Source organism: Benincasa hispida, chromosome 9 (genome assembly GCF_009727055.1).
Source record: "Benincasa hispida cultivar B227 chromosome 9, ASM972705v1, whole genome shotgun sequence".
Lineage (NCBI taxonomy): Eukaryota > Viridiplantae > Streptophyta > Magnoliopsida > Cucurbitales > Cucurbitaceae > Benincasa > Benincasa hispida.
Window position 1 is genome coordinate 31567519 of NC_052357.1, and position 27133 is coordinate 31594651.

At 30.7% G+C, this 27133-nt stretch overlaps 2 protein-coding genes across 2 annotated transcripts; both read left to right on the forward strand.

Moving 5' to 3' along the window:
- Nucleotides 1-166: 166 nt before the first annotated feature.
- Nucleotides 167-4444, forward strand: LOC120085057 (peptidyl-prolyl cis-trans isomerase FKBP15-1-like). Its single transcript, XM_039040899.1, has 6 exons — nt 167-279; nt 396-445; nt 1530-1592; nt 1988-2078; nt 3241-3345; nt 4121-4444. Exons 1-6 carry the CDS (start codon nt 234-236, stop codon nt 4210-4212), a joined length of 447 nt encoding a protein of 148 aa, XP_038896827.1. The 5' UTR covers nt 167-233; the 3' UTR covers nt 4213-4444.
- Nucleotides 4445-7949: 3505 nt separating this feature from the next.
- LOC120086919 (peptidyl-prolyl cis-trans isomerase FKBP62-like) lies at nt 7950-12207 on the forward strand. Its single transcript, XM_039043728.1, has 12 exons — nt 7950-8328; nt 8430-8516; nt 9421-9681; nt 9775-9849; nt 9966-10046; nt 10123-10317; nt 10402-10494; nt 10621-10796; nt 10883-11005; nt 11297-11443; nt 11545-11672; nt 11762-12207. Exons 1-12 carry the CDS (start codon nt 8148-8150, stop codon nt 11874-11876), a joined length of 1662 nt encoding a protein of 553 aa, XP_038899656.1. The 5' UTR covers nt 7950-8147; the 3' UTR covers nt 11877-12207.
- The last annotated feature ends 14926 nt before the right edge of the window (nt 12208-27133 follow it).

Consider the following 27133-nt stretch of genomic DNA (forward strand, 5'->3'; position numbering starts at 1 on the left):
CAAATATGATTGGTTGATATAACGAAAATGTCTGACTTATCGCCCAATCACGCCTTCTTTTGACGCGTCTCTCTAGATTTATGACAAATCAGCCAATCTCTTGGATCAGAAAAAACCCAAAAAAAAAAAAAAAAATTTAATTAATTTTAATTTTAATTTGCAAAAGATTATTACTTGGGTTTTACCAATCGATCAACACAATCCCATTCTTAGAACAATTTCAAGACGAACAAATGAAGGCTTCTCTAGTTTTTCTCTTCTTGCTTGCGTCCAATTTAGGTATGTTCTTCTGTTGTATTTCCCATTTTTTTTTCTGGGTATTTAGATCTCATCGTAATTCATCATAAATGGGGTTTCGTTCATTCAATTTTTTTGGGGTTTCAATTGATTTTCAGTTTACGCGAAGACGGCCAAGGATGTAACTGAGTTACAGATTGGTGTTACGGTAATGTGCTTATTTGTGCTACGGTTTCAGAAATGGGTTTTCGTTTTTTCGTACATTTTAGCCTCCATTCTGTCTGGAACTCCTTTTGCTGTGAATTTGGATGTCTCCCCCATTTTCATATCTGATAGGAAGTTAAAGATCTTTGATACTATGAAAGGATTTTATGTTTTACAAGTTGTTCTAGTCTCGTAAAAGCTTTGTGGTCATTGACATGGTATAATGGGACTTTGATTTTGAAAAATCATTGTGGTTAAAATGAGATCTATATATGTAATGAAAAGTGTACATTGGGTTAGATCTGGATGGTGTTTTGATCAATTTATGAGATGGGGTTTTCCCCATGTCTTCATATGAATTTAATTTGATCTGAATGTGATATCTTCTCCACAAAAAATTCACTCTTAGACTGTCATTGCGACTGTGGGGTAGAAAATGAAATATAAAACTTTTCTTTGAAATGATCTATAGTCTGGCTCTAAAATCAATTGCCACTAGTGATCTCATAAATTCACTAGCTTGACATTATTTGAGGAAGTAGGTTAACTTAAATTGATTATTAGCCTTGAAGCATATGGTAGTATAACACAATTGATTTCTATATGTAAACATTTTGGTCATAATCCCTGGTGGGAGTTTTGGCCCTGAGAAGCAGTAGCTACTGTAATGGCCTTATAAATTTGTAATTTCTGAAAACTTGACGAGGAAGTGTTGAATGAATAGATCTTTTAGTTACACCTTTATTGGTAGTGGTGCATTGCAAAATTTGTGTTAGCTGGTAATGATGTAAATGTAATGAAGTTGCTTGATGAAGAGACAGTTGCTCATTTCCTTTATTTCTCAGACACTAGTTTCTATTTTTATCTTAATGGGGCTTAGAGGGAAAACAACAATGTTTTTGATAAGAGCATTCGTCTCAAAAATGGAAACACTTGGGAGGCAATATTTTGGAGAATGAATTAAGCTTGAGAGTGATCTCAAGATTGGGAGGGTCCAAATACCTCTAACACTTGGATCACTGTCCCAAGTTGTTTCTTGCTAGTTCTTTGTTTTGAAGTTCCTTTTTTTTTTTTTTTTTTTTTTGCAGGGTAGGCCAACCTCCTGTGACATTCAAGCTCATAAAGGTGATAGAATCAAAGTTCACTACCGTGTAAGTTGCATCAATAACTTAGTTTGGCTCTAGCTTTTATGTTTGTTTGTGTTTGTATATATTAATACATAGCATTCAATTTGTTAATGCCTGTCAATGGCATAAAGGAAGAGTTTGGGAGATGTCAGAGCAAGGAAGATAAGGCATTGCCCCAGTAAGATAATGGGGGCTCTTAATTTGAACTTTATTTGAAGGAATGATATATTACTTAATTGAAATGAATAAGAAACCAGTTGCAGCCTAAACAAACATGATTAATTTATGATTTCACTAATATAATTATGTGCATTTTTCCATTCGAAGACTTAACACAGTTGATTCATTTTATAATGAGGCGTCCTCTTTCAGGTTCCACCATCTTCTTGACTGATCTTTGTTGTCATATGATTTAATAGGGGAAGCTCACAGATGGGACTGTTTTTGACTCTAGTTTTGAAAGGGGTGACCCCATTGAGTTTGAGCTAGGCGCTGGTCAAGTAATTAAAGGTATTTTTGCACAAAATACATACATCTAGTCACTGGTAGCAACTTTCGCTGCCAAGATAATTTCTTTGTTGTTTTTACTGTTTTTACTTTCTATTTTGAATGTTTCCATTTTTGCTCATCATTATCTTGGACTCCTCGTTGATCCAAATGGGTTTGAGTTCAGCTGCGGTCAAGAAATAATTCGTCTATTATTATAGATCTCAAGTAGTTTATGCATTACTCAAAAGTTATCAGTACGACAGAAGAACTCGAGAGCTCATCATCATAATTCACCTGAAACAGCCTGCCTGTTCACTCCTTACCCCCATGCTTAAAGCCTTACACCAAGTAGTTACCAGGAATTCCACTTAATACATCTTTCTTACCAAATATTTTTCCACCTAAACTATCTCAAATTTCCCTTCCTAGCTATTCTTGCTTAAGCTTACCTAATTGGTGGCCTATCAGTACTCCAACGTTACATCCTCTGACATTTGTCATGACATTTAACCATTTAGAAACTCAACAAATGTCATTTTTAAGTTCAGCCATTGGCATCTTGGCTTCTTAAAATTCTCAGTCGTATATCACAGACAATTTATTTATATTTTTTGAGAAACAACTTACGGAAATTATAATAAAAAGAGGGAAGATCACACAACTTTTTGTTGTTTGAGGCTCAGTAAAGATGTTGAATTTTTGTCCCTCTTAAACATCCTCAAAATCCCATTCACGTTATAAAAAAAATGACCCTATTTCTTAACATTTCCGGACTTCCCAAAAGAAAAAGAAAGGGCACGAATATCATTGCATCATATTAATTAGTTTCTTGACGATTCTCGTGATCTAAAATGAGAACATATCTTGGAACTGATGTTGGTCTAAACTCAGCTTATCTACCCCTGTTCACATTGCTTGAACATAGGGTACAGATTGCTGTATGCTCCCTCGTTTTACCGGAATTTGTTCCTTAACTTGTTCAACTTGTCCTGATCCGTGATCTGTGAACTCAAATCTACAAATGTTATGATTAAGCTCAGAAGATTCAATATAGTGAATATGAATACAGTCATTACCTAAAGATCTGTGCGGAAAAAATTTGCTAGTTTCTCAGTAAATACCTATTCTGATATTGTGCTTGGAAGTTATTGACTATTGAGAGCCGAAATTCTTTCATTTTCAGGATGGGACCAAGGGTTATTGGGAATGTGCGTTGGTGAGAAACGTAAACTGAAAATTCCTGCAAAGTTGGGGTATGGACCCCAAGGCTCTCCACCAACCATTCCAGGTATTTCAATATAAGCCTATTTAAGAAGATAGTAGTTATGAGCATCTTCTATTTTTACAGAAATATTGCTTAAGTTTTCAAATCTGATTTATTTGATGTCATTTTCACTCTTCGGCTCTAGAAATAATAATGTGAACCCCAACATGGCACCAGTTAGGGTGATGATATGATGTTTTAAAAGATGCTAGTTAACTTATAAACTGTAAAAATTAAAAAGAAACTACAATGATTCACCTTAGTATAGCTCAATTGGCTATGGTATATCTACTAAAAGGTCAAAGTTTCAAATCTCACATTGTTGCAGCTCACGTATTTTTTAACTAAAAAGATAGTAATGAATGAAAAAGTTGCATAGTCAGAGACTACATTAGATTTTCGTTATGAATTTGAGTTTAAATTTGAATCCATAATGTTGATTAACTTTTTTGATAATGGTCTTCGGGCGAATACTTGCAATTAAGTTCATGACTTACCTCTAATATTTTTGGGAGGCTTCAACTACCTCAAAGCTCGAGCCATCATTTGAATTTATTCAAATCATAGAACTGAAAGATGAAGCTGAGATATGTCGGTGTTCATGTTGGACCTCTGTTTGGATTTTGGATCTCTGGCATTTGCCACCACAGGACACTGATTACCAACTAATCATATTTGTCTGAAGTCAAACATGAACATAGTTCAATTGCTTATGTTCAATTGGTTTAAGCAGATAAGTTCGACTCTAAGGTTGAGGTTCTTGAACTCATTTTTTTTTCTTGTTTGTGTAAATTTACAGGTGGTGCAACACTCATATTTGACACTGAGCTTGTTGCTGTTAATGGGAAACCATCAAGTGGTGGAAACTCAAATGATGACAGTGAGCTATAGTCTTGTTGCTATTCTACCACTTTCCCTTTTGGTTTCTTAGGATGTACTGATTACGTTATCTATGAAGCCACTTAGCTTTTAGTTCTGGACATTTATTGTCAAAGGGTCTGATTATGACATAAGTTTCATCTATATTGAATTATAGAGATACTTAAAAAATTTTCTCCCAAGTTTATATCTTCCATTTTAATTTTTGGAGGGATGATTTGCTCTCCAAACTTCTTACCGATGATAAATTGTGTTTCTATTTGTTTCCATGCTTTTATAATTATTAAACTGATATTTATGTTCTTTAATTAGGATAATCATTTTAAATTAAAAATGTTGTCGAAAATATTAACAAAATTCTTTGAATGGAAAAAAAAAAGTTCTAAAATTCTATGTTATTTTTTTTTATTGGCGAAATTAAAAAATATAAATTTTAAAACCAAACATAAGATGTTAAATGAAAATTTATTTTGAAAATGTGGCAGGTGGAATGTTTGCAATTGTAAAAAGATTATAGAAAAATTGCTACTTAAATTTTAAAATTTGAACTTTAATAATTTATTGCCAACCTTAGCAACTCAACTAGATTGGGCATGCATGTCGAAAGAAAAATTAAATAGTAACATAATTTGCTAACATGTTTATATCTCAACATTCATGATATTAAATAAAATATATATATATTATTTAATCTTTTGTAGATAAAGGTTTGAATTTTCACGTCACATTATGTACTAAATAAAAAATAATAATTTGATATAATCATTGATTTAGATCTTTACTATTTTTCTTGTAGCTAAAGGTTTAAATCAATCTTCATCGAGTTACTTTTGAGAGTGAAGACTATCCTTACAAACAATGTGTAGATTTTCTTAACATATCATGTTCTTACTCGTATACTTCTAGAATGACATGCTTACTTCTACCTCTCCTCCTCTCATGTGCTAATCCTTTTTTTTAAAGGTATTGTAATTAAAGTGTGAGGTGGGGGAATCGAACTTCATATCGAGATTGATAGTATGAACATTATGCCAGTTGAGTTACGCTCTTGTTGGCAAAGGATAATCAATATTCCTTTCTCATTGTTCCTCTAAATAAAAAGAATCTTCAAGGACTCTTTTAGTAAAATAGGGTTAGGGGCATAGAGATTCAAAATATAGACTTTTTAGTTGCTAAAATACATCATATGCCACTTAATCAACTATGCTCACTCTAGCACAAAAAAAAAAAAAAAAAAAAAAAAAAAACTACAAGGATACGAACTTAAATTTATAAATTTAGCCATTGAATTTTTTGAAACTTTAAGAATTCATGATACACGACAAAAAAAAGTTATTTCAATAAACACAAAAAAATTAAGTAAATGAAAGTTCAAAGACCTTTAAGACCAAAATAGATATAAATCTTAAAATTTAAGGACTAAAATTATAATTTAATATTAATGAGACATTTAGGGCAATGAGTAGAGTCATTTAGTGACGATTCAAGGAGTTTCTTCTTTTTCTTTTTTTTTTTTTTCTTTTTTTGAGATAATGATACAAGGAGTTTATTAGTCATAAAATTGATGTAAATATATTGGGGGGTTCACAATAGGTATAAGAATTCTTTAAACCAAACAAAAAGTAGAATCAACTATTCCAAATAACTCTTTTCCATACATCAATCAATGTGTTTTTCTTTATTCCTCTTATTTTAGACAATAGAAATGAAAAGATTTAAACCATAGACTTTTTGATAGTTAACTCTTAAGGGGTGTTTGAATTAAGGAAATTAGGATGAAAATATGGATGAGAATGGACAAGAGATACACATCTCCTTATTTGCTACATGAAAATAAACTATTCTCATGCATTCCTTATACCTATGGATAATACTCATCCAAAAGTGTGGATTTTCTTGATGTCCACTCTCTCTCCCCTTTTAATACATGATTTTTTTTTTTATATTATTCAAATTAATTAATATATGAGTATTAAATTTATAATTTAGAAAATTATATTAAATTTTAAATTATAATATTTGAATTTAACTATTCTAATTAATTAATTAATTAATTATATTAAAGAACCAATGCATTAATACTATTAATTTATTGATAAATTATATATATAGTTAATTAATTGTCATTATGATTAATATTTTATGAGATTATTTTAAATAATTATAATTAGTTTATTACTAATAATTATAAATTATTATCTTTTTATCACAAAATGTTATATTTATTTTTTAAACTGATTGATTGTTTTATTAATTAATACATCATATTTATATAAATTCATCAAATTATGTAATCAAGTAACTTTAATTATAAATTACTCATTTTATAAATATTTATAATTAATAATTTAATTAATGTTATTATTTGATAGTTAAATAATTAATTTTAAACTTTGAATTGAATTTATTTTTTATCAATTAATCTACCAAAGTTTTATAGAGGTGTCCATGATTAATTTTATAAATAAAATACCAAGCTAATTTGTTACCATAAAATTTTGATAACATTCCTATATACAATAAAACACAACCATTCTTGATTCTTAGCTATCTTATTCTCAGATTTTTTATTCTCTACACTTTATTCTCGAGCATTTTTAAAACCTTAAACCAAACAACTATATAGTTGGTTATTATAGTCCTAAGTTATATAGTTAGGTTGTATTAGTTTGTGTTTGGGGTGTAGATTATTTTAATTTAGGTTATAATGATATATTTTTTGAGGTGTAAACTATTTTAATTTGACAATGAAATAATAAATACTGTATCAAAGAATAAAAAAAATAATGAATGAAAAATAGTAAAAATTGTAGAAAATAGAAGTTTTGAAATACTGTTGACTATAACTAATTGAGAACTACAAAATAGTATTTATTATAGTAAAATGTGTTATTATAGTTTTAAGATAGTTCCGGTTCAAAATGTCCCCTTACTAGCTAATGTTGGCTTTGCTCCACTGTCACCCATTAGGTGTAAGAGCAACTAGAAAAATTGTAATTCACTCAACAAAAAGCTTTTGTCAAGTATTGAAATGTAATCCCCAAAGCTCACTCCAACTTTGATTTTTATTTTTAAAATTTTTTAAACTTAAATATTATTTTAATTTGGTTTATTTTGGCTCTATAATTTAATATATTTATTTTGGTCTATATACTCTCAAAATGTTTATTTTGGTTTTTGAAAGTTAAGCTTATTTTCTCCCATTTTTTTACCATGATTTACATTTTTCTTAACTATAATAGTTGAATTATTTGCCAAATTTCAAAAACAAAAACAAGTTTTTAAAACCTATTTTTTTAATTTTAAATTTTGGTTTGATTTTTATAAAAAGTAGATAATAAAGAAAAAAATTTGGAGATAGAAGTAGTATCTATAGACTTAATTTAAAAAAAACCAAATAATTACCAAATGAGACCTTGATTCATTTTTATTTTTTATTGGATCAAAAAGATATTTTTTAGAGTAACTATTATGTGTCACAGGTAAATATAGATAATAGTTTAACGTGATCTATTGTATCCTATGAAATTTTAGGATATTTATAAATATTTTAATTTATTTTTTAAAAATCGCCAAAATTAAAATGATAAAAATGAAAATATAAGTAGGGAAATGAACCAAAATTAAAAATAATGGGATAAAGTAGCATTTAAACTTTTTTTTGTTTTCTTCTTTTTCACTCTCTCTCGAACCATCCTCACCATTCCCTAATTTAATCCCACGCTCTTTTCATTTTCTTTATTCTTTAAATATTCAATCTTAAATCTCCTGAAAACCCTCGGTTCCTCTCTTTATAGAACTCTCTAGAACAACCCCTCCCTTTTTCTTCTTCTCTATAATCCTTCCCATTTCTTCAACTCTCCCTCGTTCATTCCCTGCACTCTAACCTCATACCTGTTCCTTTCATCTCTTCCTTACAGTTAGTTCCCTGTTCTTGATTTTCTCCAATGGATGAAGATTTTGATATCCCTGCCGCCGCTGACATGGCCGACGACTTGGATCTTTCTGATGCAACTGTTGCTATCAAGGTTGGGGAGGAGAAAGAGATTGGAAATCAAGGCTTGAAGAAGAAGCTTCTTAAGGAAGGTGAAGGATGGGAATTTCCTGACAATGGCGATGAGGTTGAAGGTAATTGTCACTCACTACAAGCCGCCACCTGGAATTTGGGTTAGACGTGGGGATTTCTTTGATTCTGAGTTTTTGGGTTGTTCTGTTTGTTTGTAATGTAGTTCACTATACTGGGACTTTGCTTGATGGGACTCAGTTTGACTCTAGCCGCGATCGTGGAACCCCGTTCAAGTTCACACTTGGTCAAGGTGAGGGAAATTTTATCATTTTTTCTGGAGTTGGATGTGTGATTGTGATGCTTCTTTTATTCGTTAGCATTTGGTAATCAAGCCAATTTAATGGGAATTGAACTACATTGCTGCTGGTTGATTATATGTTGGGTATTTTATTGTGTGATATAATATAATGAAGTCTATAACGGGAACATCCTTTAATTTATCGCTCACCCTCTTATGGACAATTTTTGGCGTTTATATGGACTGGATTGGATTTATTGGTTGAAAGCTACTATTTTATTGCAATCACTTGTGAGAGACGATGTAAACCCTCCGTAGTCTATTTAGAACAGTATTATTTTAATGCTTTTCTAATTCAGGATATGAAGTTCAACTGATAGTTGTTTGAATGCTTGTGTTATGTTTAATAAATTTTGCTCTGTAAAGGAACAGTGGTTACCTGGGTTTTTGTTTGGTTCATATGACCAATTATGAGCTTCACATACATCACATACAAAAGAAAAATAAAGAAAAAATCCTCATGTTTTTTTGTAAGTGGTACTTTGGCCTGGTTCAGTTAGTTCTGAATTCTGATTGGGAACAAGCACCTGAAAGATATTATTACTCTTACTATTTCCTTCTGTTTTCTCAAAATTTCTTTCTTCTGGGGATACTTATTGCTATATAGAGGAACTTCTGCCGCTCTTGTGGTTCTTTCCTGTAAATCTGAACTTTCAGATGCAATGTATTCGGTGATGTTTCCCATTATGACGGGAATCTATTTTCTCTGTTTGATCATTCTTTGAGGCCATTTACTACTGACATGCCTGATTTAGGCAGCTCTCTTGGTTTCTGGCTAAGATGCTGTCCTTCTTGAATGTTCATTTTATGTCAGTCATTATACCCTTTTTTTTTTTTAACTCCCTTTATGGTGCAGGACAAGTGATCAAAGGATGGGATCTGGGTATCAAAACAATGAAGAAAAATGAAAAAGCTCTTTTTACCATTCCTCCTGATCTAGCATATGGTGAATCTGGCTCCCCACCAACCATTCCTCCTAGTGCGACATTGCAGTTCGATGTCGAGTTACTATCTTGGACAAGCGTTAAGGACATATGTAAGGACGGAGGAATATTCAAGAAGATCTTAACTCAAGGGGACAAATGGGATAATCCAAAGGACCTTGATGAAGTGCTAGGCAAGTAGATATGCTAAATTGTTCTGTGGGTATTATTTATCATGCCAATTTTCTTGTTTTACATTGGTTTCTTTTCATGTCATGTTACTGCAGTTAATTTTGAAGCTAAGCTAGACGATGGAACACTTGTTGCAAAAGCTGATGGAGTGGAATTCACCATTGGGGATGGTAATTTTGTTCTTTTGACTTTCATCGAGAAAAGACGTTGATTTTGATTGGGAAAAAGATATTTTTGCTAGACCTTGATTTTATGTGAATCTCAATTAAAGCACACCTCGAAACAGGTTACTTTTGCCCTGCACTCGCAAAGGCTGTAAAAACCATGAAGATAGGTGAAAAGGCACTCCTCACGGTGAAGCCACAATGTAAGTCTTCAATAGATGCTCCTCAAGTCAAGGTTGATTCAAAATGTCTCTTACATTCTTCTCTCTGTTGTTATAGATGGGTTTGGGGAGAAAGGTAAACCAGCCTCTAGTAATGAAGGTGCAGTTCCACCAAATGCATCTCTCGATATTACTTTAGAGTTGGTATCTTGGAAGACTGTTTCAGAAGTTACCCCTGACAAAAAGGTTATCAAGAAAATTCTGAAAGAAGGAGAAGGTTATGAGAAGCCAAATGACGGATCCATTGTCAAAGGTTGGTTTCAAGAGAAAAAGATGAATTGTGTAAGCTACATTGCTTGCTTCATTTCAGAATTCTAACTCAACAACTGAATTGCAGTGAAATTGATTGGGAAGTTGGGAGATGGCAAGATATTTTTGAGGAAGGGACATGATGATGGTGAAGAGCCGCTTGAGTTTAAAACAGATGAAGGTATGTGTGGGCTATGATATTGTGTTCTTTTTAATTTGATGCTCTCTCAAGGGAATTGATGTTAATTGTATGTGATACAACTAATTTGATGCTCTCCCTGAACATTTTTACTTCTGTGAAATTTAGAACAAGTGATTGATGGCCTTGACAAAGCTGTGGTGACAATGAAGAAAGGTGAGATAGCCCTGCTGACAATAGCACCAGAATATGCTTTTGGTTCCTCTGAGTCACAACAGGATTTAGCTGTCGTTCCTCCAAACTCAACTGTGTATTACGAGGTTGAGCTGGTGGCTTTTGACAAGGTTTGTACTTTGTTGTGTACGAACTTTACTTTCACATTTATTTTTCATGTCTTATAATTATCTCATCCTTATTATCATTTCATCAGGAGAAAGAATCATGGGAGATGAATAACCAGGAAAAGGTTGAAGCTGCTGGTAAAAAAAAGGAAGAAGGAAATGTGTTGTTCAAGTCTGGAAAATTTGCTAGAGCTTCCAAGAGATATGAGAAGGTGATTATTCTACTTGCAATTTCAATTACTTTATCTATATTTGTCAAAAGTTTCTTTTATGCACCTTATATTTAGTAAATCATTCATTTTTGGTATTTCTAGAACTGTTTTTTTTCCCTTGCACAAGATAGAAACTAGAAAGCAATTGTCTTCATACATGGGTTGAGTAGACTCTTAGTCTTTCTTCATCTTTCCTTTTCTTGTTATACAAAATTTATGCAACTAGAATACGATCTGAGTTGTTTTTGGATGGAATAACTCATGTGTATACCTGGTCATGTTTTCGGGCAGGCTGTGAAGTTCATTGAATACGATTCTTCGTTTAGCGAAGAAGAGAAAAAGCAGGCGAAGGCATTGAAAGTTGCATGCAATTTGAATAATGCAGCTTGTAAATTGAAGCTCAAGCTGTACAACGAGGCAGAGAAATTGTGCACCAAGGTGGGTGAGGTTGAGACAGCCGACTGAGGCTGCCGCGTTTGACGTTTCTATTGAACGAACTGTTAATAACTGCAAATCTAACCTCACTCAAACTGCTGCAGGTGCTAGAACTTGAGAGTTCAAATGTTAAGGCTCTATATAGAAGGGCTCAAGCATATATCGAGCTAGCTGACTTGGATTTGGCTGAATTTGACATCAAGAAAGCTCTTGATATCGATCCAAATAACAGGCACGTATCCTTTCCTCCTTTTCTTCAATGCTCGATACGCAGTTGCTTGTAGATTCTTGTAAGTCAATTGATATTGTTGATACAATCAGGGATGTAAAATTGGAATACAAAACTCTGAAGGAGAAGGTGAAGGAATACAATAAAAAGGATGCCAAGTTTTACGGCAACATGTTTGCCAAAATGAAGAAAATAGAATCTGCCTAATCCAAGGAGTGACCAGAAGAAGCAGCGTCCGCATTTCATACACGAGGTGACGGCGACGGCGACGACGATAGGCCTGCGAGAATAGTTTGGTTTGAGGGAACTGGAGTGGTTTTCCTTGTATCTCACAGTAGTTTATAACTTGAGGTTTTAGAGTTTTGAACTAAAAATCGGTGAATGGTTCCTTCTGGTTTTGAGATCATAACCACCGTTATTTATATAATTAAGTTGGCCAAATCGATCTCTTTTAAGACTTGACAAATGCATTTCCATTGGAGCATTTGCGAAATTGGTATTTGAGGAAGCCAGTATTAAGGGAAAAAGTATTCAAATACTTCTGGTATCACGTTCACTCACTGTCTTTTAATTTGACAATTTTTTTTTTTTTTTTTTTGTTTTTTTACAGATTTGAACAAGTTCTGAAGTGACCGATATGATGTTTTAATCTTCCAAAAAGAACTGATTTTTAAGGCGCCTCTTGAATATAAAAAAATATCTAAAAATATTTAGACTTCGTAACAAAAAATTTGTTACAAAAACTAATTAACTACTAATTAGTTTTTGAAACTTTTATATAAAATGTAAATATTTTTTTAAATATTTTCTATTTATAAGAATTTCTCTATTTTTTCAATCTGAAACAAAGTAAAAATATTGATGTTACTGTTACTATTGTTATTTATTTTTAATTATTTTTAATATGATGATCATAAATTGAGTTTCAGTCCAATTGAATTAGTGCCAATGAAAAATGGTCATCGATGTACAATGACTTTTTCATGATGTTCGTCCCATCATTCTCGATCACTTTGATGCATGATCACTTGATCAGTCGATGTACAATCCTCGCTCCTCGTTCATCTGCAGGTGCAATTAATCAATAAGTAATAATTTGATTTAACTAACTTTAGTTAATTAAACAAATATATTTTAAAGTTTATTGATATTAATTAATCAACAAATTTAGTAAAATTGAATTAAATGTAATATTTTAAGGAAATATTAATGAGTTATTTTAGTTAAATATATTTTTTGAAAAACTCAATTAGTTGTGTTGATTTGGTAAACTGATACGAATTAGTTTTAATTAAGTAATTATATTCATATTCCAAATGAAAAGTAAATTAATTATAGAGAAAAGAGAACCCAATATAGGGCATAAAAAGTTGTTAGCCCCTGGTTGTCCCATTTTTTTATACAATTACACCGCATTTGTCGATTTATCCCTGCAGTAGCAGTATCACTATCTCTAGATTCATGCCCATTTCTAACTCGTAGGATTTCAGTTGTGGGATTTTTCAAAATCGAACCTCTTTTTTTTTCTTTAGATTTTAAGCTTAGATTTTTTTTTTTTTTTTATACATTGACTTTATAATGTTTTAATTCGAGTTTTTTTTATCATATCTTTCTATGTTCACTATTTTCATCTTTTTGTTATATTCTTTAATTAATTTTGATTATTTTGATATTTACTTTTTCCGTTTTCAATACATCGTTTCATATTCTCCATAGTACAACACATTTCTGATTCCATTAAGAAGAAACTTTTAATTTTCAATACTCACATGATTATTAACTTGCACTGTGTACAAAAATGAGTCTAGTAAGTTTGATATAATTAGGATAAGTGAAGATATGGACTTGTTAGGATGGTTATTCATTATCTCGGGTGACACATCTAATGGTTTTAGTGTTTTTGTTTACCATTATGATATCGATGTCATGAATTCAACAAATACAATATATCTACAAGATGATAACCTTAAATTTATGAATTTCGTTTAGAGATTCCTTCATGAAGGTTTTTTTCCTCAAGTAAATTAGAGCTGAAAAACACTGTGTATGTACTTGCACTGGTAAACAATTTTCAAATTAAGGTGGTAAGATCAAATAGTAAGAATGTGTTTGAAGTACATTTTCAAGTATCTAATTTAAAAAATAAGTCATTTTGGAAGAAATTAGAGTATTTGACGACCACTCAAAATAGTTTTTCAAGTGTATTTTAATCAATTTTTATCAAAAGTGTTTAAATAAAAAATGAATTTTTTGAAGCACATTTTTTTCTCAAGTCAATCCAAACGAGTCTTAAATGATTAGGGTGGGTGGTTTCCCTCATGTGTATTCTCTAAATGTTTGTGTGTACAAGGTACTTGAGGTAATTAATTGCATGTTTCATCTTCATTTTACTAGAATGATATTTGTGGGAAGGAAATTTGGTATTTTAATTTCAATATGATCGAAAATGATATAGTATTTTTCTAATAGTTTTTATCCACTAGCTAAATGCTATCTGTGTTGCACGTGTTTTATAGCGTTAGATTTGAGATAAACGTTTCTATATATATCTATATAAAGGTTAAATAAAATAAATGTTCTTAATAATTTAAGAAAAATATGTAATTGTTTACTACATCGAGAAGATCTATTGGATAATTTATTTTTTGTTTTGACAAAATCAAGTCTTTTAAAACTTGGTGATAATTGTCTCTTAATTGAACAGATTTTTTTTTATTTGAATAATTTGATTCTTTTAATTTAAATCTTAAAAAATATATATTTCAAAATTTCGTGATAACTCTCTCTTATTTTTTTTAATAAAAAATATGTTTTATATTGATTTGGATGATTTTTATCCTTTCAATTTTAAACTTTAATTTTATATCAAAATAGTTTGTTCTATTCTTTTTTAAAATTTCGTGATAATCTTCTCTTAGTTCGATTTTTTATTTTCTTTTTCTTTTTTACATGTAAAGCTCAAGAATAAGGAAAAATGTGATTTTTTTTAATGATGTGCAACTTAACGACTTTAAATATGAAATTAACTAAGATAATCCTATAACCATTCACTAAAATGGGCAAAAGGGGAAATCAAAAGTTTCTCCTCTATAGTCCCTTTTAGATAGTAGTTTTTAGCACGATAGTTGTATATTACTAATTAATTTTTATAAAAAAGTAATATATTTGATTCATGAAGGATTTTTTTTGTTATTACTATGGTCTCTATTTTTTTTCTCTCAAAAGGAAACTTTACTCTAATTTTGAAATAATTTCATTATATATCACACTTGAATTTTTGTTTCATAGAAAATATAAAAAGATCATCAGCATTGATATATGATAGAAAATAATAATGTGAATATAATATTGATAGAAAAATAATATTACAAAAAAATTATACCCCTTTGTCACTTATATATATTAATGGTATTTGATGATGCATGGCTATTAGTTTGTTATTAATTATCAATTATTTTGTAATTAATATTGAATAAGTTAGGATTAATTCACTATTTTTAATCAATGATATATGGAGTAGGTTCGAACTGCCGGCATGCAGTACATTCATAGGTGTAAGGAGAGGTCAAGGTTCTTGAGGCTCAAACGATTTGTGATGATCTTGAAAAAGCATTCTCTATCAACTTCTATCATATTAAGATCAGATATGATAGTTTGAAGGTGGTGAAGCTGCTAAATGGGCAAGCTATTGACTTGACCGAAGTTTCTTTTTTCACCAAAATGAGGCGAAGACTCTGGCGTAGAGCTTGGAGACATGTTTCTTTTTTCTCACGTTCGTTTGCTCTCATAATGAGCACACCCTCTGGTGAGGAAGGCTTGGGAAGAGAGGATCTCTTCAATTCTCCTTTCCCCTTATCCTATGTGGTTTTCTAGTTTTAGTCTCTCGTGATGTCATTAAGGGTAGAGTCACGTGGAGGTTGTCCCCCTCAAATTATCGATTTTTATATTTTGAATATAAAATTTTAAGTAATAGTTAATAATCTTATTAATAAATGCACTCTTATTATTAAATCTCCTCTGTGGTTTATTAGCAAGGGATTGATTGAAACTACGTGGGACTTGAGTTTGATTCCCGCTTGGTTCTTTTTTAACTTTGATTTTAAATTCATGCTAAAAAAACTGTTTTATCTCTTTTTGAAAAAAAAAAAAAGAAAGAAAAAAAGGAAATTTTTTATTTAAAAGTGGGATTTTTTTTAAAAAAATATTATAAATATGAAATTAAAATATAAAATAGGTTTTAGCTTTTTAGGTTGCATTGCAAATCAGTCTCTAAAAAAATTAGAAAATCAGTGTAATTCCTTTATCTTCCGTGGAAATTTTTTTCTTTCAAAATTTAGGAAAATTTTTAATCTCATTTCTCAACAAGGTTCTCTTGAATAGATAATGTTTAATCTCATTTCTCAACAAGGTTCTCTTGAATAGATAACGTTTACTTTTTTTTTCCTATGTAATTTTCGTTATATATATCAATTTTAGAGTTGTACGAGATAATTTCTTTGTTACTCATTAGGCTATGCGTATCATATCATTGATATGTAAGTTTGATTTTTTTTTGACTTTTTAGTTCTTATATTTTTAAATCTACATAATAGTTTTTAATATTTTTATTGTGAATGTTTTTGTAGAATTAGCTCTAATTTAATACGAATAGATATTTTTATTATGCCATTAATTTTTCGTACATAATTTTTATATTCGCATTACTCCCTATATATTTTTGTTTGTTTCCATGTTATTTTTACATTCACATAACTCGTATAGGTTCTTAAAATTAATTTCAAAGTTCAAGTTAGAAGATTATTTGTGGTCACTTGTTTGGATATACGAACTTGACAAGTAAGTTTTAAAATCTTCTTAGACTTTTAGTTTTTATGCTGTTAAATCTACATAAGAAAATATAATATTCTTATTATGAATACTTTTGTAGAGTTAATTCAAAATTAATATGAAGATATATTATAAAAGAAAAACAACAATAGAGATAATAGAGGCATCATCTTCAAAGAAGAAAAATATTTTTGGTTCTGATCGATCTTATACAGAATTCGATCTAGAAGAACTACCCACATATTCAGGTCTAAGAACCAAAATTTATTATTATAATTATAATATTCGAGATCAAGTTCGTAGAGCATATTTGCTAAAAGGTCTTTGTCAGCCTCAAAATCATATTTTTTTCACTTAAGAAATTTGGTACAAAGTCAAGACGATTTAACCCAACTTGGTTTAGTGAATATTCTAATTGGCTAGAATATAACACTTCAAAAGATGCCACATTTTGTTTATGTTACTATCTGTTCAAACCAGAAGTAAGTGAAGAGTTAGGAGGTGACTGTTTTGTTAAGGAAGGATTTTCTAATTGGAAGAAAAAAGAGAAATTACATATTCATGGTGGTCCTAATAGTACATACAGTACGACTTTGGGTAAATGTGAGGCTCTTTTGAAATAAAAACAATATATTGAGATTTTTTTAATTAGGATGTCTTACCAAGCACGAGTTGAGTATCCAACTCAATTAGGTGCATCGATTGATTGTATTTGATTTTTATTACAACAAGGACTTGCATTCCATGGACATGATACGGTAGATGATTCGAAGAATCAAGATAATTTTCTTGAACTCTTACAATAGTTGTGCAACAATAATAAGGATATTGAAGTTGTGACTTTGAAAAATGCCTCAGATAATTTGAAATTGACTTCACCCCATATTAAAAGATATAGTGCATTCCATTGTAGTAGAAGTTGTTAATATGGTTATAAAAGATATGAGTGACAAACAGTTTTCTATCTTGATAGACGAGTCAAAAGATGTATCTTCAAAAGAGGACTGTATTGCAATATGTGGATAAAGGTCATGTGATTGAACGATTTATTGGAATCATACATGACAATGATACAAGTTCTCTATCACTTAAGAAAGTCATAGATGATATTTTTCCTCAACATGAGTTAAGCATCACTAGTTTTACAAGGACAAGGATATGATGGAACAAGTAATATGCAAGATCAGTTCAATAGATCAAAAGCACTTATTTTAAAAGAAAATTTTCTCATCAGCTTCAATTAGCTCTTTTAGCTACTACTAAAAATCATGTGGAAATTGCTGATCTATTTTTTATTATTACAAATGTGGTGAATGTAATTGGGGCGTTAGCAAAACGTCGAGATATTTTATGAGAGAAACATAGAATGGAAATTTCTGAGGCTTTAAATAATGATGGATATTAAGTGGTCGAGGATTAAATCAGGAGACATGGTAGATTATCAGTTGTGATAAACAATGATACCATTAGACCTAAACTCAGAACATTATGCTTGATTCCCCTAGCATTCATAGTTATCTTAGTAAAAGAAAACTGATGTTCAAAGGTAGAGAGTACCAATACCGAAACATCTTTAGGTGTACTTAATGAAAAACCCGAAAGTACAAGATATGTATAAGATCATAAGGTTTCATGGTGAACATTGAGCAATCAATTGGTAGTTGATTCATTAAGCCCGATATAAAGCTATACCAGACAGCATAGGCAAGACCTAAAATTGACGCAATAAAGATACAAAAAAAAATATCCATTATAATGGTTTATTACATCAATAACTCGACTTTGATCAAGGTGATTAACAACATCAAACACAGAAGTTCCAAAGAACATAATTGATTGATAATCCATGACGGTAAGCAGTTTGTTACTTAAAGAATCTAACCTAGCCAAATCTAAAAGAGATAAATCAAAACTATGAGTCAAATAATGACCCAGATCTGGTAATCGATAATGAAATTCTAGGCCTTTTATATACTTATGGTATGAATGTTCAATCACCATGTGAAGAGTCTTGGGTTTCTCACAAATTGGTTGTTGAAACAAATATGCCGCTGTATTATGTACAATACTAGTAATTGGACTTGGACTTCTATAACTAGTAGACAACGATGCATTGTTTGATACACCTTCTCTTTTAAGAATTGATGTTGTTTCTTCTTCGTCGAAGCTTTTTTGCAGTAAAGTTTTCTCTTGGGACTAAAATATGAGATTTTAGGTAATTTACCTAGGAACATGATATGATATGCGATTATATACAGTGGAACTACTCCTTTATGTTTATGAGTGCAATTAGGTTTATACTAACTCCTGCCATGAGAGGTTTTTTTTCGAAGGGTGGAATGTATCAACAAAAGGATACATAAAGACATATTGCAAGAGAATGACATATGCTGGGGTTTTCATTAAGTAATGTTGTGAAGTTACTTATGAGTTCCATTGTGGAAGTGGGATCGTTCCCAATTATCAATGTTTCATAGAATTAAAATTTAAAGAACATAAATTGTGCATTTTAATAAAAGTAACAACATGCTTTAAAGAGGAATTAGGGAAGAGAAACAACTTACCCTTGAAGAACAAGATCTTCAAGAAATCCCTCGAACAGATCACGAACTCTCCTCGTACTGGAATCCCAAACAGAATTAAAAAAAAAAAAAAACAAATGACCACCACCACAATAGAACCTTCTGTATTCTTTGTAGCGGTTGAGAATTAGCAGAAAATGTGTGGGCTCTACTATTGGGAAGAGGGAGAGAGGATTTTTTAGAGGAAAAAATTCATCTGAAAATACAACAAAGTTGGGTGAAGACTCTCTAATCTTCTGTGAAGAAGATGAATGAAGATAATAAAAAATTGAAGAAAAAAAAACCCACACGATTGATTGAGGAGTGAATTGAGGGGAGAGAGTTACAACTCCCTCCTTAATTAAAATTCAAAAAATATTTTAATAAATAATTTAACAAATTATATATATATATATATATAATAACTACCTAATCAAATATAATATATAAACTATAGTTTTTATATTGTATCAAATACAATATAACCTATAGTTTGAATTCTCTCCATCATTTGTGATATTTAATATAAATCACATTTATACTAAATTTAATTATATGAATCCAATCCATATAATTAATATTTGAATCATATTCAAATATTTAATGTATCTCAAAATAAACTTTATATTATAATGTATCAAATATATTATATGAATTATATTACATATATTTAATTTAAATTAATTATATCATATATAATTAATTCCCTAAATTAATTTGAATAATTCAAATTAATCCAAAATTAATTTTCAATAATCTTAGTTGAGCTACAGAGGGGATCTTATGGATCTGTAGATTAAAACTTCAACGGTACATGAATAATTAATTAAAATTTTTTAATTAAATTACTCAACATCCATTAACTGTCGGTCACTCCACTGAAGACTGACAATTACACTTTTTGCACTACATATATATTTCTATACCCATTGGATATGGTCAGTTAACAGGGCGATGACCCTTCACAAATTGCTCGTAAGTACATTTGGGCCAAAATTACCGTTTTGCTCCTATAGTTACATCTAATTCCTTTAAGTACCATTGATCCTTCTAATGATCAATAAGTCATAGTCCAACTATGACCAAACCCCTTTCGAGTGCCACATTGTTCAAGCCCCGGAATCAGTCCTTAAAAAAGTAATTTATCTACTTACCCCAACATTAGGGAAGGAGTGAATTTCGTCTTGTGTAGCTGTGTTTTCAGCTTCCCAATCAGACGAATCCCTAAAATGATAAGTTTATTAAGTTGGCGATTTGGACACTCTTACCCATACAAATCAAAAGACCGCCTTCATAGGCAGGAGTTCATAACTCACTTAGGATTCAGGTCACATATCTTTTATATAGAACACCTTTACTCACATGTCTCTACATGAATGATCAAGATCGGATCATCTATAGCACTTTACAACAATTGTAACATCTACAAAGCAGGCCGTATTCGTAGTGTCACCAGGATAAGGTATCTAACCTTATCAATCTACTATATATCATTTAGGTTATCACTTAAACATGATCCATTTGTATGTCTCCACATACATGTTTAAGCTACATAAGATAACCTTGGATGTTAGTTTATTGGTTTTATGGGTTAATGCTACAAAATGGAGAATAAAATATCCCATATTTTATTAAATAAATAAATTTTTTATACTTTACAATTACAAATTACAGGACCCACGAGATTTAGGGCATCAACCCCAATAACTTAATATGCCACTACCCCTAGTATAAATGATTAGCATCCAAATAAAAGACAGAATTGAAGTGAGAATATACCGCTACCAAACTTCATTCCAATGCTCAAACCAACTTGACAAATTGGTAAAAAGCATCTTTAACTTAGATTGTTTGAAAAAATAACTAAGCTGCATCAAGTAGGACGCCTAGTACAGCTAGAGATAGACTTACTGGTGTCTATTGCATTCTGTGTTAGACGCATGCATCCTAGAGATAAGTTTTGTATGTTATTCACATTAAGAATTATTGAATGAAGTCTAACGCATTGAACAAAAGATAAGCAAATCACTCCATCTCATCCATATCACATCCTAGTTTGTGTATATTCATCTTAGACCGACGCGTCCACTTACATTAAACTCCATTCTCACATGATCATCACTAACTACTCAACTCTTTTGCATCTCTTGCACAAGCACAACAATTTAGTGTAAATAACATATTTCTCACATTTATTTAGGAAAACCCCTACAGTAGATACAACGCGAGGTCTGCGTTTGGTTAACTGAATCCCTGAGTTTGACCCTGAACTTACCAGGAACCTAAATTAGATTTATACTTGGGTCTGGTCTAGGAAAACTTGAACGTCATTAGAAGGAGTTGTGTGCGTTCTGTGCATATATCTAACGCCCAACGCGTTACAATTTTTAAACGCATCGAAGCATAAACGCATCATTTATACTTAGAACTTATTTCTCCAATTTATTTTACACAATACACTCTTAGAGAAAATCAAGATAGCAGTATGCACAGAACGCACACAACTCTTTCTAATGACGTTCAAGTTTTCCTAGACCAGACCCAAGTATAAATCTAATTTAGGTTCCTGGTAAGTTCAGGGTCGAACTCAGGGATTCAGTTAACCAAACGCAGACCTCGCGTTGTATCTACTGTAGGGGTTTTCCTAAATAAATGTGAGAAATGTGTTATTTACACTAAATTGATGTGCCTGTGCAAGAGATGCAAAAGAGTTGAGTAGTTAGTGATGGATCATGTGAGAATGGAGTTTAATGTAAATGGACGCATCGGTCTAAGATGAATGTATATAAACTAGGATGTGATATGGATGAGATGGAGTGATTTGCTTATATTTTATTCAATGCGTTAGACTTCATTCAACAATTCTTAATGCGAATAACATACAAAACCTATCTCTACGATGCATGCGTCTAACACAGAATGCAATAGACACCAGTAAGTCTATCTCTAGCTATATTAGGCATCCTACTTGATGCAGCTTGGTTATTCTTTCGAACAATCTAAGTTAAATATGCCCTTTACCAATTTGTCAAGTTGGTTTGAGCATTGGAATGGAGTTTGGCAGAAAGTATTAATGCGTTCAACATAAACAAGAAATAAACAATGGAAAGTATGATGGATCAAATATATGAATTTTATAAAGAAACATAGAGTCTTTACAAAAGCAATATTTAATCAAATGAAGTGAAAGCGATAAATGAGATGAAGGAAACTGAGTCAAGCCAAAGAATACAATCTCTTGTATTTCTTTGGCTCAATCTCGTTGTGTACAATCAATTGTATAGGAATTGGAAGAAGTGTCTTTCTCAAGAGTGGATTCCTCCGCTCCCTGATCGACGGTGGTGGTGGTTCTCAACCCTTCTGATCGTCTGGCACCACAGCACAGCTTCTAAGAACTAAAACTATGACTACAATATACAGAGAGTAAGGATCTTGATAATTTCTGAACTTTTTAACTCTGGAGGGACTTCATCTATTTATAAGTGTTGGTCACATCCACTTGGTGAATGGGCAGCATTAAAGTTTATGTCCTGGTCAGTATTAAAGTCCATGCCCTGATTAGCCGCCTGACTCTCGGAAGCTTTTCAGACACCGCCTGCTGCAGGTGCTCATACTTGCAAGTGGTGATGTGACACAATCAGTTTGGATCAATGTATCTTCTCTACGTTGAACTCCCTCCAACGCATGGCCCATGCGTTAGGGCTTTTCCTGCGGCACTTGTCTAATGCGTTAGCATTAATTCTCGCGTTGAAATCCTGCAATACAATGCGTTAGTTCCGCGATATTTAGTAATAAAACTTATTTTGTATGAGTTTGCTAATGTTTGAATAAATCCATATATTTCTTCTAAAAATGAGGAGAATTTATCATTAAAAACCTTAGTTGTTCCAATTTAAGAGCAAAAATAACTTATATTTCTACAAGTTATCAACCGCAAAAGATAACACCTGGTTGGTTGTTGAAATTAATATATACACTAAAGATGGACCATTAAGTAGGTGTACTTGACCAGGAGATACTCGATGAAGATCACATTACTACACTTTAAAGAGTTTTATTAAATGTTCTCTTTAGTAGTTGATGTACCTGAGACAATTGTGCAAGGTGGATCAAATTTAGAACAAAAATATTAAGCAAAGACTCTAATAAGTTCAATTGTATCTTTTGACTTTGTTTTTCATATACATTTTATAAAAATTATCTTGGGAATCACAAATGACTTATGTCAAGCATTACAAAGAAAAGATCAAGATATTGTGAATGCAATGAATTTATTCAACATTTGTAAAGAAAGACTACAGAAAACAAGAGAGCCTGGTTGGGATTCGTTGTTGGGTATGATTTTTTATTTCTGTCGTAGTCATGATATTGAGTACTTAAAATGGATAACCTATTTCTAATTCGAGGACGACAAAGGCAAAAATTTCAACAAGTTACAAATATACATCATTATCATGTTGAAGTTTTCTATGTTGTCATTGAGCAACTTGCTCAATTTTATCCAAGAGACTTTTCAACTATTGAACTCTCTATACTTGAGGATCAACTTCAAAATTACATCATTGATATGCATTCAAATATTGAGTTTGTTGAGCTAAACAACATATGTAATCTTGCAGTAAAAATGGTCCTGACGAATAAAGACAAGATCTATCCATTAGTTTAAGATTACTCACCTTACCGTTGATTTTACCTATCGCCACAATTACTGTAGATAGAACATTTTCTGCTATGCATATTGTGAAGACTCGATTACATAATCAAATGGGAGATCAATGGATGAATGATTGTCTTATAGCCAATATTGAAAAGGATTTATTTGATAAGTTAGATATTGAAGTTATCATGGATCAATTTCAAAATAAGAAAACTTGTAGAGGGCAATTGTAATGTACTAAATTAGTTAATTTATGAAGTTATGAATACTTTTTTACATTCATTTATAGATATTTTGCATATAGTGTCCCCTTATACAAAATTTCTGGCTCCACACTAATGTCCTCTTTTAGTTTTTTCCTTATAAAAAACATAATATATCAGTATATATATATATATATATTTTATATATACCCTTATTACATATAGAAAACGAAACTTAGATGTCGCCAACATTTCTTTTCTCCTATTGATGAGGAATGTAAGCAATATATCTAATAGTAAATAAGCATACAAAAATAATTGGTAGAAAACTGATATATTACTTATATAAATTTTTATTCATTGGTAGTTAATAATGATTTACTAACCGTAAAGGATCATGTAAATAATTTTTTATAAATATCAAATATAAATATTATTAATATACATCTATTGTATTTATCCGTATGATAGATCAACAATAATAAACCTAAACAATTACTATTAGAAAAATAAGTTAAATATCACTTTTAATTTATTGATTTGACAAATCAATTATCCTAAAGTGAGCTTAGCCCAAAGTGAGCTTAGCCCAGTAACATTGACATAGCCTCTATTCTTAAAAGTCAGAGGTTCAATTCTCCACCCTATAATTATTGGAGTTAAAAGATTTGACAAATCAATGATAGATCTCATAATACAAGAACATCAAACAATCATAAATAGAAAGCAATTCACAATATTATTATTATATCATTCTTAATTCTATTGTTAGATTTAATAACTAATAAATATGTAGATAATCAAAGATATAAAAAAACAAATGTTAAATATTTTTTTTTATAAAGAAAGGATTGAATTGCTTACTTCCCATGCTAAGGTTTCAATCCATTGTGAAGAGTTGCATCGTTTCAAAATTCAAAATGCACATTTTCATTCTAGAGACATTGAATTTGAAAATCTAGATTTATAAAGGTTTATGTATGAACTTAAAGGATTGGGGCTAAATTTAGACTACAAGTTAAAAAGGTTCTATCTTTTTCTGTAGTCTTTTCATTTAGTATAAATATAATCGTATTTTTCAAATTTGAACATGAATTGAATGAAAATTTCTCATATACTTTAAATCTCATTCGAACTTTATGTTATTTTTGTTTTTGTTTGTTTGTTTGTTTTTTTTTTTGTATTTTTTTATTTTTATTTAAAATGCATGTTTTGAACCTTTGATCTAGTTTGAATAATTAAATTATGCAGGATTCAAAATCTTGAAGATTGATCATCTATCACATTTCCAAGCAAATCTATTTAAATTTCTTGAGGTTGTTGATGGATTACTTTTGGGAACTAAGTCAAAGATTGTTAAGGGAGGTTGTTCTTATTATCGTTGTGGGGATCACCTATACTAAGGGAAGTTTTCAAACATAATTGAGGTAGTTTCCTTTAACATTTGGTATCAAAGCTCTGATTCTAAACAAATTATATCCTTTCTTAATTTTGTTCTATCTTAATTTTCTTTCTTATACATTTCAATCTGTCCATTTTTCTTGTGGCTTTTCATATTCTTTTATTTCCATCATATTTCAGTGTACTTGCTGATAAATAAAAAATTGTCTTTTGCATTTTTCGACACTTCTTTTTGAACTTCGAGACTATGTGAATATTCATAGGCAATATTGGAATGTTTCTTCATGATTCTCATAAGAATACTATAAGATTTGCAGAAGTTCGAGATACATTATGTTTCACCAAGAAAGAAATCATCATGAGTCCTTAGTGATGTTAACTTTTGGAAGAGGCTTTTCGAGATAATTTAGTTATTATTTGGTAATTATTTTATTTTTATTTTTGTTTTTGAAAATTAAGCCTATTTCATCCACATTTCTTATAATGATTTGCATTTTTTCTTAAGTACAATGGTTGAATTCTTAGCCAAATTCTAAAAACAAAAACAACTTTTTGAAAACTACTTTTTTTAGGAGATGATGTTGAAGGAGGGAAGAAAAAAGTGAAATAGAGTAACAAAAGTATTTAGGTTAGGAAAATCACAAGAGTGGGGTTTGTTCCCCATCTAATATTCTTTCCTATTATTTTTCTTGTGTTTTTTATGGTTCATTACAAACACATAGGAAAAGGAGGCGATCGGTCTACACATGAAGTTCATATTTAATACAAGAGAAGATGTTACCATCCAAGTGTTTGAACAAACTCGAGATAATGACTACAAAGTTTCTTTATTAAACAATCACTTAGATTTGAGGATGAATCTTCTTGAAGGGAGTGAGAATAAGGAAATAATTGGTAAGGACAAGAACTAGAACTAAAAGATTACGAGAAGCATTGAATGTTTGGTTCCAATCCATTGTGAAGAATTGTATCCCTTCAAGTTTCAAGACACCTTTCCATCCAAGAAGACACATTGAAAATCCAGATTCCTTCCCATTTAATTTACCATTTACCTATTTGTTTAATGAATTTGCATTTATAAAAATTCATGTATAAAGTTGGCTGAATTTAGACTACATGGATGAAAGATAATGTATCATTGTGTATTTTCATTTAGTATAAATATGACGGTATTTTTCACATTTGAACACGTTGATTGAAAATTTCTTGTAGAATTTAATATCTCTCAAGCTTTGTGTCTCATTTGTATTCTTGTGTTTAGATTGCACGTTTAGAACTTTCAATCTAATTTGATCAATTAGAATATAGAATTTCAAATCTTGAAGATAGGAAACACATTTTCAAGCAAATTTGTTTAGCTCTCTCAAGGTTTTTTTAATTTTATTAATAAGGATTACTATTATTGTCATTGTGAGAATTTACCTAAACTAAGAGTTCTCAAACAAAATTGAGGTAGTTTCCTTTATCAATCTATAATAAATCTAAAATAAAATGAACATACAAGAAATCATTTAATAGTGGATGAAGTAAAATAATATGATTTCTATTCACATGCGCGAAAATGCCCACAAATAAAATGACTATCAAACGGAAGCGCCTTTTTTTGCTTTTGGTTTTATCATTGAATTTCTATATTGTGTTGTTTACTTTCTACCAATGCTTTTATAAATTAAACCAAAATTTAAAAAGTTATTTTTGTTTTTAGATTTTGACTAAGAATTCAAATGTTTCTTAACCAGTAAAACCATGGTAAAGAAAATAGAAGAAAATAAGCATAGATTTCAAAATCAGCAACTAAAAACGATAAGCCTAAAT